Here is a 13,533-nt window from a genome sequence, read left to right as displayed (position 1 = left end):
TTATGAAACAAATTTAAATTTGTCAAAGAAGTAGAATAGTTTTTATTCAAGAACCATATATTGTTTAGACATTGAAAGATATATCATACATAGATTTAATTTACAATAGCCTGAATACTTTCCTTCTCTGTTTTTTATTTTTATTAATTGATAGAGTTGAACTTAATTTTTTTTAAGATAAAAAACATAGCCTTTAGAATGTATGAAGATGTATGATTAGATCAAATGAAACAAAATTGGAATAACAAGCTTTATACTGGAATTTCAGAAAAGTGAACTTCGGCAGCATATCTTAGGTTGCATATTAACTTAATTCAAATGTTTGCTTCTGTCAGATAGAGAATTTGGTATAGAATAATGTCGTTCTTTGTAAAAATTCACAGCTTCATGTTACACATGTGATGAATTGTGAGTGTGTAGAAATATCATGGAAGATGATAAATATTTAATGTTTGCATGTTCATGGCTACTGAACTTTGCATGAATTTTTACTGTCAAAGGGAGATAATTTTAATCTTTAAAGTAACAGGACTCACTTTTTTTGTTTTGTATTTTGTGATATTTGTAGTACATGTATATGCATGTTTTATGGTAGAAATTCAAATTCAAATTTCTACAGTCTTAGAATCAAACTGGGCAAGATTTGTTATTTGCCCACTGACATCTATGAGAATACGGTAAACTCAAGTGACACCAAAGTGTTGCCTGGTATATAGTTAAAAAATGTAATGGGCCATTTTGGTTTATATATAGCAAATTTTATAGGCCTTTCTTTAAGTAAAATAAGCAATTTGACACATGACTCTTGTAGGAATTACAGCTCACTGGAATGTTTTCTCTGTATTCATGCTAAAAGTAAAGCTTTGTTGAATTTTATTGATAAGTTGGAAACCAAATACTTCTAAGGTAAAGTTCATGCAACTGTTTGAGTCTTTGTCGGCTTTTCTAATTTTAATTTTTCTATCATTGTACAACAGACTGGGATGAGAAAGGTATTAAAGGATTCATGTTTAATATTACTAGCTTATGTAGAACATTCTTTCTTATAAAAATCATTCTTTCTCAGAATTTTTAACATAGGATGGTTTCCATTGTGTGGTGCATTCCTGTTGAATCACAGCTCAATTTGAGATTTTTTTTTTTTTTATGAAACTGGGCATAAATGTAGTAGAGGTAGAACTAGCAAAATATGGTCTGTACTGCACAATGGGAAACTGACCTAATTATAGATAGTTATGGCCCCTGTTCTGAACTTGGTTTCAAAACAAAAATCTCAAATTGAGATTTTGCTCAAATTCTTGAGTTTTTCCTCAAGAAGTCTTCAATTTCAAGTGATTTAATTAGCCAAAATTTGAGATAAGAAAGGACTTGAGGTAAGTCTCAATTTGAGATTCTTTTTGAAAACTGACCCTGGCTCCCAGAACAAACTGGGAATGGTCATTTGGAACATTACTAGAATGGCCTTGTTTCTCTCTAGCTCTTCAAACTTTACAGGAATGGCCCATTCTCCTCTATCTTTCCAAACTGTCATTATGGCATGACAACGTCTAGCTTCTTGGGTAATGTCAAACAACTTTTATACATTGTGGCTTGATTTGGAATTTGGTTTTCTGCGGAATATCCACGGCTTTAAAAATGGATGAACAATATTACTTCTCACATCGACGGATCTCAAAAGATAAATCATGTATATACCACTCTTTTGCAATACCCTAAACAACTTATTTTTGCGACATATTCTTTCGTGCTTTGCTGTTGTTGGCTAATTCCGCGAAGATTTTTTTTCACATTCTTAATAAAATAATTGCTTGAACATATAAAGAAAGTTCCTAAGTATGCTTTTGCACAACGAAATATTTCGGCAATAATTCTCTGTCCGAGAAAGTCATGAAAATAAATCGCTTGCGAAAATTAGTTGGTTTACAGTACTTACTTAAGAAATTTTTGTGACAAATGAATGCAAAAATTAAACTGTCTTGAATATTTTCCATTTATACTATGTGATAATAAGTATGTCGCAGAAACTTCAAAAAAACAAACTTAAAGGCAGCACTAAAATTTTCTGGTTTAAAACAGTGTAACCTTAATTTTTATGACTGCTGTGGAAGTACTTAAATCCATGGGTACCGATTTTCGTGGATTAGGGAAGAAACACAAGTTCATGGATTCTTGAAAATCGTGGTTTTGAGGTTTTATGTACACATGTCAATGGAAATCTCCTTTTTGTTGGGAACCAAATTTCGTGGTTTAACCTACCCACGAAAACCACAAAAATTGATACCCCACGACCAAATAATACTTTCACAGTATAATGTCTTGTTCCATTTACATGTAGTTAATTTCAAAACTGAATGCCAAAATGAAATTTAAATATCATGGTCACTAAAAAGCTTTTGGAATCATGTAAAATCATTAATCAATTGTTTTCTCCATGTTGTCTTCACCTGTTGTATTTTAAATATAGAAAACGATCGTTTTGTTGATGTTGTCGTAGTTCTATGTCAGTACTGTGGTGTTGGAATTTTCACCCTTAGGTCTACTCCTCATCTTCTGCACCCTATAAATCAACATCTTATTTCTCACATATGCATAAAGAGTAAAAGTGTTGTTTTTTTTTTTCATTAATGTTTCTTTCAATTAAGTATAATTAGTATCAATATTTATGTACATGTTTCTGTAATCTATTTTAATTAATCCAATATTTACTTTGCTTTCTCTGAAAAGGTTGTTCTATTACAAAAAAAAATGTTTTTTATGAGCTTTTGTAAGAGGTTTATATTAAAAATATTTCTTCGCAAGAAAAATATTTAAAAAGATTTGATTTGATAATTTTTTCTTCATAAATCAATCTTATCGTCCACCATTTATTTTTTTAATTCTGAAATTAAAATTAATTCTTATAATAAACCATACAGTGTGATGTTAACAAATAAATTTAAGAATAATTTAAACAGTTTGAAGACATGGGAATCTATTCAAGTTTTTCCATTGTTGTTTTGTGAACCTTAACCTTTGACCTGTGTCAATTTTGATTGCTTTTTGTCATGTCTATATCAGTTGTTCAAATTATTTTAGCATGCACGCCTTGTGTAAAAAAATTGAGTAACCAATGAAAGAAAAGAAATACAAAGGTATTACCTTTACAACATGTAGAACATTTTGTTTTACTCAACAGATTGTCCGTCTTGGTATGTTTGAGGTCAACTGTGAAGAATTGATCCGTACCCTGACCAAGAGAGCTGAAGCCCTGTGTCAGAAACTACTAGCGAAGATGTTGAATGACCATAAAGAAGCAAATGAAAAGTAAGTTATTGGAAACATTTTAAGTTAAGATTAGAACAGAAAACTTTGCTGGAATGTGATTTTTCTGTAGATTCTTAGATATCCACTTTTACAAATGGAGATTTTTACTGTTCCAAATTGTTGATTTACTGTTCATTTATTTCGATTTTTGTCAATTTATGTGGCTCTCTTCCTTGAAGTTTCTCTCTGCTATTAAATATGATTTTTAAAGTTATGCAAGGTGAAAGGTCATCTCATTTAAAACAAAATTTTACAAAAACTTACACACACACTTACATTATTTTTTTACTTCCTAAATTATTTTTCAGTTGAAAATAGAAATTGAAAAAAATGAATTATGAATTCTTCATAGCACATGCCTCTATTAAAAAAATAGTATGGTATGTCATAGGAGTCAATTGTAATTTAAGAGAGAAAATCCAGCTTTTGATGCAATTTTATTTTTTTTTTTCAGACTTAAAAAAGAATATGAGGAGATTGCACAGAAAGCGTTGACCACACCAGCCAACACTGAGCAGCTGATGGAGCTCAAAGAATACATAGAAAAAGTAGAATCAGACATTATCTTTCAACTTGAGAGGAAATTAGTAGAATCCAAAGATAGATTGACATTTTTGTTTGATCACACCACATTTCAGTCAGCTGATCTGAAATTGAATGCAGGAGTGTTTATCTGGCATCAGAGGATGCCTGCTGTATTTAATGAGCACAAAGTAATTGTTGCTGAGAAGAGGAATCAGTATGAGGAATCTCTGAAGGTAAGAACTGGACCTAATTAACTTATACAGCACATAAAATGATGATGTTCAGGTAATAGAATTGTTCCCCCCTTTGATTCAATGGCCACACCTGATAAACTCCATAAAATGCCTTATTGGGATATTGTCATGTAATGAAGGAAAGACCCACTCTCTTTCTGAACTTCATCATTGTATGTACTGTAAAAAAACTCTTACCTCATCATCATCATTACATGTGCTGTAAAATAAAGTCAACTTTATGCTTAACCAAAGCTTTTGTCCTTCATTCTTGAGATTTATGTGCTCTGATGAAATCAAACTTATTTTCATTACCATCTTGTCAACTAGATGATGGCAATTTATGGTGGAAAAAAATAGTACCAGGAGAATGACACTTTGTTTCACACTTTCTTCACATTGGTTTCACATTGTGTTATAGGTGAGGAGAGAAAGATTCCAAGAGGAGTTGGAGAGCTACCAGAAACAAGTGGAGGAATTCTCAACTTATGGAGACCTCAATGAGATCAACAAGTACCTCAAGAAATCACAGAATTTGGATGCCAAGCTCCAGGCTGCTGCCGAAAAGGTAATGGACAAGGACAGATAAACTTATGCCATTTTGATATTCAATATCAGTGTCTTGAAAGGGAAATGTAGCACAATTTTACCATATAATTTAAAAGTTAAAAAATGTTTTAATACTGAATCCATTCTCTTCTGTAAAAAAAAAACATTTTTCTCCAAAAACAATTCTTCAAATAAAAAACTAAAAGGTTTAAAAAAAATAAATCAATGTGCATTCAATAGCAACAGCATCATTTCTTAATGGTTCTGACTATTTTGTAAGTTTGATCAGTGCCTTGAGGCAAACTTTAAGTTTTTGATGTTTTTCTTGGTGGCAATATGTTTTGAGTTAAGAAATGAAGCAGAAATGTTGCTTTAATGCCCATAAGACATCTACCCATGCAGTCACAGAAAGATAAAAAAAAACAACTAGAGGGCAATCTAGCCATCAGGGCGCTGTTGTTCACATTAACCATTTGGATAAGTTGTATAGATTGTACTAGACTAATTTCGGAAATAAACCATTTGAATAACTGGACCCAGCACAAAGTAAGGACAGAGTGTTACTTGTTGTCTCTTTTTCACAGATTGAGGCTTTCAACAATGAAGAAGAAGCCTTTGGATGGAACACAACACAGTACCCACAGAGGCAGACAATATTGAACACACTTAAACCATTCCTCAATTTGTATGAGTTGACAGTGGAATTCCAGAACAAGCACAAGTAAGTACTACATTGACTAGAAAACTATGACTTCAGTGGTGGAAAATCAGTTTGCCTTGTAGCAAAAGGCAGCCATTTACTCATTTACTCAGTTCTTTGACTCCCTTGCTGTGCTCTCTGAATCATTTGCTCAGTTGTGACTCCTATTGTGTTATTGGGCTCTCTTGTTATATTCTTGGACTCTCTGGCTGTGTTCTTTGGCTATCTTTTTTTTGTGTTTTTTAACTTCACATTCTGTTTAGTAAGCTTACCCTTTTTAAAGTCTTTGTTATTACATCCAGATAAACCTATTACATGTACTCAATATATTTTAGTGACTGGATGAATGGACCCATGAATGGAGTGGACCCAGATGATGTAGAAAATGAAGTAGGAAACTACTGGAGATCCCTGTACAAGCTGGAGAAAAACTTTGACTCAATCCCGCAAGCCAAAAAGATTGCAGGAAAGGTGAGAAAAAAGCTTTATGATATTTCAGTTGATAGGTGCAAGTACCGTTATTTCGACTTTGTTTCTTTATGGAACTCATCAGAGTTTTTCAGTCATCTGACTTTGAAAGAGTAATCAAGGGAACCAAGATTCTAGTGGAAATCAAAAGACTGTAATCCAGAGACGAAGACCAGACAGGGAAAACAGACACACACAGTAAAATATATAAACTACTGTGAAAGTACGTTTAATCGTGGGGTACCAGTTTTCATGGTTTTTGTGGGTAGGTCAAACCACAAATCTTGGTTCCCAACGAATAGTAGATTCCCATTGATGTATACACGGAAAACTTCAAAACCACGAATCAAAAAATACACGAACTTGTGTTTCTTCCGTGATCCTCTTAAATTTGTATCCACAAAATATTGTACTTTCACAGTAACCAAAATGATTTGTACAAATCAACAAAAGTAAATGAGCAACATGGACTCCAATAAAAACTGGAAGCATGGACCAGGTGCACTGGTAGGGTAAGTGTCCTCTGCTGAAATGCTGACATTCAACATTTTTTGTCCTCCTTTGTTGTTTATACCACACATAAATATTAATAATTACAACTGATTGATTTCAAAGATTACTTCATTATAACTACAAAGATTTTTTTTATTTCTACCTTTATTTAGGTGAAATCAAATGTTGAAGAATTCCGTGAAAACATGCCTCTGATTGGAACACTGTTCAACCCTGGTTTACGTGATCGTCATTGGGACCAAATCTCAGAAATTTGTAATATTGATCCACCATTGCGCCCTGACGATACATTCAATCTTAAGAAGTTTGTTGACATGGGATTGGAACAATTTGTACCCAAATTTGAGTCCATCAGTGAAGCTGCCAGTAAGGAATTCTCTCTTGAGAAGGCCATGAAGAAGATGAAGGACGAGTGGGCTCCGGTATGTACACGAGAATCAGTCATTTCACTCTTAAAATGATTTTGATTAATCAAATTTGTGATATCCCAGTCAATATTGTTACAAAAGGTCTTTGATATTGCATACAATTTACGCAATTGCTCAAGATTGAATCGAGGATAATGGGTTTTTTCGTAGATGTACATGATACATGATAAAATTCCCAGTACACTGTATGTACAGTTAAGGTCAAATGAAATCTAATTGAAAAATAGAAAAAAAGCTGTCCACTGGCAAGATAAGATCCTTATTATTCCAATCTCATGAAGTGTCATTAATTTAAACAGCCAACTATGTGAGCATTTTTTTTTTAGCAGAAAAGTGATTGTATGTAATGCAACCACAGTTCTTATCTCCATCATATCCTACAACAGAAAGTTTTAGGGAGTTTTCAGTTTTCAATATATTTGAAAGATGATTGAAGCAGCAAGAAAAAAAAGTTCACTAATTTGCTATTTAAGAGCATACATTTCTTTAAGTTTAAAGGCACAATTATGACGTGTCTGCTTATTAAAACTGAACAGCAGCTATTTTTAACAGGAATTAGGTCCATATGGGGGAATGGAACCATAAGCCCCCCCCCCACCACGTTCTTTAACAAATATACAGGAATCAAGCATTTAAGAGGGGGCATCAGGTTTTTTTTTCATAGAGTAAACGCTTAAACCTTTCCTCAGAATAAATCTCTCAGTTTGGCACCAATGAAAATTACATATAACGTCTTGATGTACATTTACTAAAAATGTATGATTATTTGTGAGATGAACATCAGATTGTTACGATTAAACATTTTGCCGATTTTAGGTTGAACTGGTTACCATTCCCTACAGAGATACTGGTACCAACATCTTGTCCTCTGTTGATGATATCCAATTACTGCTGGACGACCACATTGTCAAAACTCAAACCATGAGAGGATCTCCATTCATCAAACCATTTGAGGAGGAAATGAAGTAAGTAGTGTTAAAACACAAATTTATTTCAGTGTTTTTCAAACATAATTTTCTTCTGCTTTAAAGTGGAGATTGTTTTTTTTTTTTTTTTTCAAATCCAGAATTTACTGTTACTGTGCTTTTGTTATCGTATATTTACATTCGATTTTGATAATTTACGCTTTTTTGAATGACTCCGTAAAACCATGTCTGGTTTTTAACATTGTGAAATAAAAGTGACAAAATATTGTACAGACACATAAAAACAATCAAGATTTTGTTGTGAATGAATTTCATCTTGTTGGTTGTCTTGTAATTGTTCCTTATCATGAAAAAGCTACTAAAAATATGTTTTATATTTAAATTGAAAGCAATGCAATATCAAGTAAAATTCGTGATCCATCCAGTGAAATTTCAATGACATGTTTATTAAAGTTTGATCAGCCTTATGACGTTCAGGCCTCGATTTCACAAAATATTAAGATTAAGTCACAAATAATGGCAATATATAAGAAATAATGTGATATCATAACTTGCAATCAATTTTACTTTTACTTTTTGTGAAATCTACCACTGGTTTCTGTTTTCTATTCTGTGTTAAACATTTTCCTGCATTTTTTCAGGGAATGGGAAGGTAAGCTGATCTTGCTTCAAGACATTCTTGATGAATGGCTGAAGGTACAGGCCACCTGGCTCTACTTAGAGCCCATTTTCAGCTCCCCTGACATTATGGCTCAGATGCCCGAGGAAGGACGTAGATTCACCACTGTGGACAAGAACTGGCGTGAGGTCATGAAGAAGGTCAACCTTGACAAACATGTGCTGGCAGTCATAGAAATTGAGAAACTATTGGATAATTTGAAGAAATCTAATGAGCTGCTTGAGCTGATCCAGAAGGTTAGGCCTTAAAAATGTCATGTTGAGAATAATTTTCCTGAAAACCTTTTCTGTCTGTTTGGTATGATATTCTTTTATTATTTGTTGGTAATCATGATAGTTGATTGAAATTCAATAATTCAACAAAATTTTGTAAAATGACATAAAATGATAAGTGAAACCTCGTTGATTTAATGGTAGTTCGCTCAATGAACCCCTAGGGTTCAAGAGGTTGTGGGTTTGATCTCTGGCCATGTCATGCCAAGACTTTAGAATTGGTAGTCACTGGTCCTCTGTCCATTCTTGGGTTCATATCTATAGTAAAATATGTGTTTCTAGAAAATAATACGTCTTGTGTCTTGTCATTTTAGGGATTGAACGACTACCTACAGAAGAAATGTCTGTACTTCCCCAGATTCTTCTTCTTATCACCTGATGAATTGTTGGAAATTCTATCAGAAACTAAAGATCCAACAAGGTATGTTTTTTGTGTTTTTTTTTTTTACTTTTTTCTTCTTTATTTTAGGTTTGATGTTCATATTTGTAGGAGAAATAGCTCTTCAGATTGGTCAGGTTTTTCTCTTGTAGCATCAATACAAAAAAATGATATTCAAACATTTCTAACTAGAGACACTGATTTTTACATCATAACTTCTTTATTATTTTATATTCTCTATATTTAAAAAAAGAGATAACTGGTTCTTTTTTAATTCATATTTATGCTTTTATGAGGGATTAAGTGCCAAATATATTAAGTAGTTCTGCTGCTAAGAATCATGCAAAATGTGATTCATGGTTGAAAAGCCTACATATTTTTATTTTTGCTATTTTGTTTAAAATGTTATAGTAAGCCAAAAGTAATTTGTGGCCTTTCATTCAACCCTTGTTGATAGGTGACTAAAAAAATATATAGAATGTACTGTTGAATTCCAAATTAAGGGAGATAACTTTGTAAATGACACTAAAATACTGTACAAGCTTTTAGATATTCCATGTGGATTATCTTCTAAGAGCAGACAGATTAGAATGAATAATTACACATTTTGTCACATAGACCTATAAAGCAACTTGATAACAAAAAATAAAAATATGTAACTTTTCTTTAGTTGTATCGCATTTTACAGAATTTGCATGATTTTTTTTCAAAGACTGATACTTAAATCTGTTGTAAATGATATATCTCTTCAGAGTACAGCCCCATTTGAAGAAGTGTTTTGAAGGTATCGCTACTTTGGAATTCACAGACACCCTTGACATTACACATATGAAGAGTAGTGAAGGTGAAATTGTTCCATTGGTTGATGTCATCTCAACCTCAAAGGCCAGAGGTCAAGTAGAAAAATGGCTGCTAGAACTAGAGGCTGACATGATCAAGTCTCTACAACAGGTAAGTCATTGTTGGTAAAATTTTAAAAGATGTCTATGCAATTTACAAAACAATTTGTGTATTTAATTATTTTTTGGTGCATTTCTGTAAAAAAAAATATATGATTTTATATGATGAGCCATCAATTGAATGGACTTGAATATCTTGATAATTTGTTTCTGATTACAAATTATCATTAATTAGAAATTTTTTTAAAAATGAATTAGAACTATATAGAAAATATATTTGGAATTTATATTTTATATTATATTTTTATATTTAATTTTATATTATTTTTTATATTTAGTTTATATTATATTTTATACAGTTTATATCTCTATTTCAATTCCATTCCAGGTCACACATCAAGCTGTAGATGCCTATGTGAAAGAACCAAGAGAACACTGGGTAAAAGCTTGGCCAGGACAAGCCGTACTCTGTGTCACAGCCAAATATTGGACTGATTATATCCACGAAGCTTTCCAAAAGGGTGGCACAGCTCTGTATGACTATCTCCAAGTCTGTAATGAACAAATTGATTCCATTGTCAACATGGTCAGAGGACAGCTGTCAAAACAGAATCGTGTAACACTCCAAGCTTTAATTGTATTGGACGTCCACGCTAGAGACGTTTTGGCTGTGTTGGTCGACAAGAAGATTAACAACGATTTGGACTTTGCATGGTTGAGTCAGCTCAGATATTATTGGGAGGAAGGGAAAATGATAACCAGAATGATTAACTCTATGTTGAAGTATGGATATGAGTACCTCGGAAATTCTGGACGTCTTGTCATTACACCACTCACTGACAGATGTTACAGGTAGATTTTTTTATGTCCATCATGGACTAGTAAGAATTATAATATTTACATGAACTATAGTGTATTTGGGTTTGGTTTTTTTTTACACTACATGTCATGTTACAGAGATTATCTTACTGTTCTTGGGAAGGAGTCCAGACCCAATGCAGAAGGGAAATAGATCTTGAAAAATGCAATTTTGGGAAATAATCTGTATAAATGAGGGTAAAGATTTTTACACAATATTCAAAAATATTTTCTTATTACAATTCTTGATGAAGACCGTTAAAATTGGCATTGTACTGAAATCAAAGTGCATAAGATGACCTCTGGCTGACAAGAAATTGATGGAGTTGTGTGGAAAGAGGTTTTGTACATCATATAAATCTCAATTTTAATCATGTACTATTCTGGAGACTGTTTCTAGTCACAAAAAGGAATTACACTGCATGTTGTAGAAATTAGCAGCAAATTTCTCTTTGGGAATTGGGCCGAAATTGAGATCCTAATAGCAGTTGGAAAATCACTGTGTCTATGTAATCATTTTACTCCTCTATGGTTGACATTTAAGAAAGTACATTGACACTTAAAATTTAAAAAAGTTAGGCAGTGTAGAATCTTCATTCCTCATATGAATGATATATGTGCATTATTGATGAATATTAATACTAATATCAATGTTCTTATATTTCCAGAACTCTGTTCGGAGCTTTACATTTACATTTAGGAGGTGCCCCGGAAGGCCCTGCTGGAACTGGTAAGACTGAGACAACTAAAGATTTGGCCAAGGCTGTGGCCAAACAGTGTGTCGTGTTTAACTGCTCAGACGGTCTTGATTACATAGCTCTGGGTAAATTCTTCAAGGTAAGTCTGACGTGAATGTTTTATTATTTTCTAATTCAGTTATAAAGGTTTTATTGTATGTGAAAATTAATATTTGTTCACTTAAGCCTTTTCGTTTTTGCTTTGAAAATTGAAAATTGATCTCTGTGTGTTTAAAATCATAATAATTGACATTTCAGGCAAAATAGAAAAAGAACATCACAAAATAAAAACAAAAGAAAACAGAAGAAATGATAGAAAGATGTGCATCTCAACTAATGTATTTATTACTGTTTTAAAATGATATCTATTATTGAAAATTCCAGGGTCTTGCCTCTTGTGGTGCTTGGTCCTGCTTTGATGAGTTCAACAGAATTGATTTGGAAGTGTTGTCTGTGGTAGCCCAGCAAATTCTAACTATCCAGAGAGGTATCTTAGCCGGACAAAGTGTTCTCCTCTTTGAAGGAACAGAAATCAAACTGGACCCTACCTGTTCTGTGTTCATTACCATGAACCCAGGTTATGCTGGGCGGTCTGAGTTGCCCGACAATCTGAAGGCTCTGTTCAGAACTGTTGCCATGATGGTGCCAGATTATGCCCTTATTGCTGAGATCTCTCTCTATTCCTGTGGATTTAAAGAAGCCAGACCTTTGTCTGTTAAAATTGTAGCTGTCTACAGGTTGTGCTCTGAACAATTGTCTTCACAACATCACTACGATTATGGAATGAGAGCTGTCAAATCTGTTTTAACTGCTGCAGCAAATCTTAAGGTAAGTTTAGATAATCACCATAAAATTACATTTTTGTCTTTAATATTTCCTGTAATCATGAGTAGTGGATAATAATTAGTACCAAAAAATTACATTTTTGTCTTTAATATTTCCTGTAATCATGAGTAGTGGATAATAATTAGTACCATAAAATTACATTTTTGTCTTTAATATTTCCTGTAATCATGAGTAGTGGATAATAATTAGTACCATAAAATTACATTTTTGTCTTTAATATTTCCTGTAATCATGAGTAGTGGATAATAATTAGTAGGTTTAAAATCATTACTCTTTCTGCTGAAACTGAAAATAACACATTATATACTTAAATGACTTTGTTCTTTCTTGTAAAAATGAGTTCAATCTTCTCTTATTAGTTTCAATCTATTTATCCATTCCAAATAAATGTAAACAAACATTTAAGCTTTTCGCATGTAAATTTTTCAAGCATGAACATTTTTATACTCTATCCTAGACGTAGTCTTTTTTCTAATACAGCTAAAGTATCCAGATGAAAATGAGAACATCCTGCTTTTGAGATCTATCATTGACGTCAATTTACCCAAATTCTTGAACCACGATTTACCACTGTTCCACGGTATTACTTCTGACTTGTTCCCTGGTGTAAAACTACCAGAACCAGACTACAAAACTCTCAACGAACACATCATCAACAATTGTGATAAGAAGAACTTACAGTGTGTCCCATTCTTCTTGGAGAAGATTCAACAGGTTTGTTTTGCTGATATCAATTTTAAAAGTTGGAAATTTTTTTTAAGGAGGTAGACCTAGGGTAAGGGACATAACTCTTACAAATCATTGGAATGTTTGTATTCACCATTTTTCATCAATCTCATGTAAGCATCAAAGTAACTTGGACTAATTTCATTCTGTTTCTAAGGAAAGCTTGAAAAGCTTCAGTGAAATTGAATATGAAACAAACATGTCGCTGACTTCAAGAGTTATGTCCTTTAGCCTTGGTCTACTTCCTTAAACAACACTGTTATATATGTGGCATAATTAGTTTTTAAGTTAGATGTTAAAAACCATCAAGTATAAATTGCAAATTTCAGTATGTTAAAAGTTGAATGGCTAAAAACAATATTTATTGGTTATACATGTACCACTAATAAAAAAGGCTTTGAAGTGAAATGAAGAAAAAAAAAACAGCAGATAATTACAATGAAGGATAACTTGTCTTTTCCATCATACAGTGAAACCTGTCTAAACTGACCC

At 32.7% G+C, this 13,533-nt stretch overlaps 1 protein-coding gene across 10 annotated transcripts in view; it reads left to right on the top strand.

Annotated features, from left to right (window-relative positions):
* The window catches only part of LOC148600029 (dynein axonemal heavy chain 7-like), a 65,113-nt gene that overhangs the window by 10,764 nt on the left and 40,816 nt on the right, over nucleotides 1-13,533 (top strand). For 7 of the 10 annotated variants that reach the window (XM_088557403.1, XM_088557400.1, XM_088557398.1 and 4 more), the window contains exons 13-27: nucleotides 978-992; nucleotides 3,176-3,303; nucleotides 3,758-4,061; nucleotides 4,483-4,629; nucleotides 5,195-5,331; nucleotides 5,646-5,781; nucleotides 6,444-6,713; nucleotides 7,536-7,684; nucleotides 8,287-8,560; nucleotides 8,911-9,017; nucleotides 9,728-9,926; nucleotides 10,263-10,726; nucleotides 11,401-11,569; nucleotides 11,854-12,297; nucleotides 12,796-13,029. In XM_088557403.1, the coding sequence (XP_088413529.1) occupies nucleotides 978-992; nucleotides 3,176-3,303; nucleotides 3,758-4,061; nucleotides 4,483-4,629; nucleotides 5,195-5,331; nucleotides 5,646-5,781; nucleotides 6,444-6,713; nucleotides 7,536-7,684; nucleotides 8,287-8,560; nucleotides 8,911-9,017; nucleotides 9,728-9,926; nucleotides 10,263-10,726; nucleotides 11,401-11,569; nucleotides 11,854-12,297; nucleotides 12,796-13,029 (3,177 nt within the window). The remainder of the gene's footprint in view (nucleotides 1-977; nucleotides 993-3,175; nucleotides 3,304-3,757; nucleotides 4,062-4,482; nucleotides 4,630-5,194; nucleotides 5,332-5,645; nucleotides 5,782-6,443; nucleotides 6,714-7,535; nucleotides 7,685-8,286; nucleotides 8,561-8,910; nucleotides 9,018-9,727; nucleotides 9,927-10,262; nucleotides 10,727-11,400; nucleotides 11,570-11,853; nucleotides 12,298-12,795; nucleotides 13,030-13,533) is intronic. The other 3 variants (XM_088557404.1, XM_088557401.1, XM_088557397.1) reach the window with 1 other exon arrangement.

The sequence above is a fragment of the Perna viridis genome, chromosome 13 (assembly GCF_037379345.1).
Source record: "Perna viridis isolate PV_CMFRI_1.1 ecotype Kerala chromosome 13, ASM3737934v1, whole genome shotgun sequence".
Classification (NCBI taxonomy): domain Eukaryota; kingdom Metazoa; phylum Mollusca; class Bivalvia; order Mytilida; family Mytilidae; genus Perna; species Perna viridis.
The sequence above is the reverse complement of the archived record's forward strand: the minus strand, read 5'-3'. Positions and strand labels throughout refer to the sequence as shown.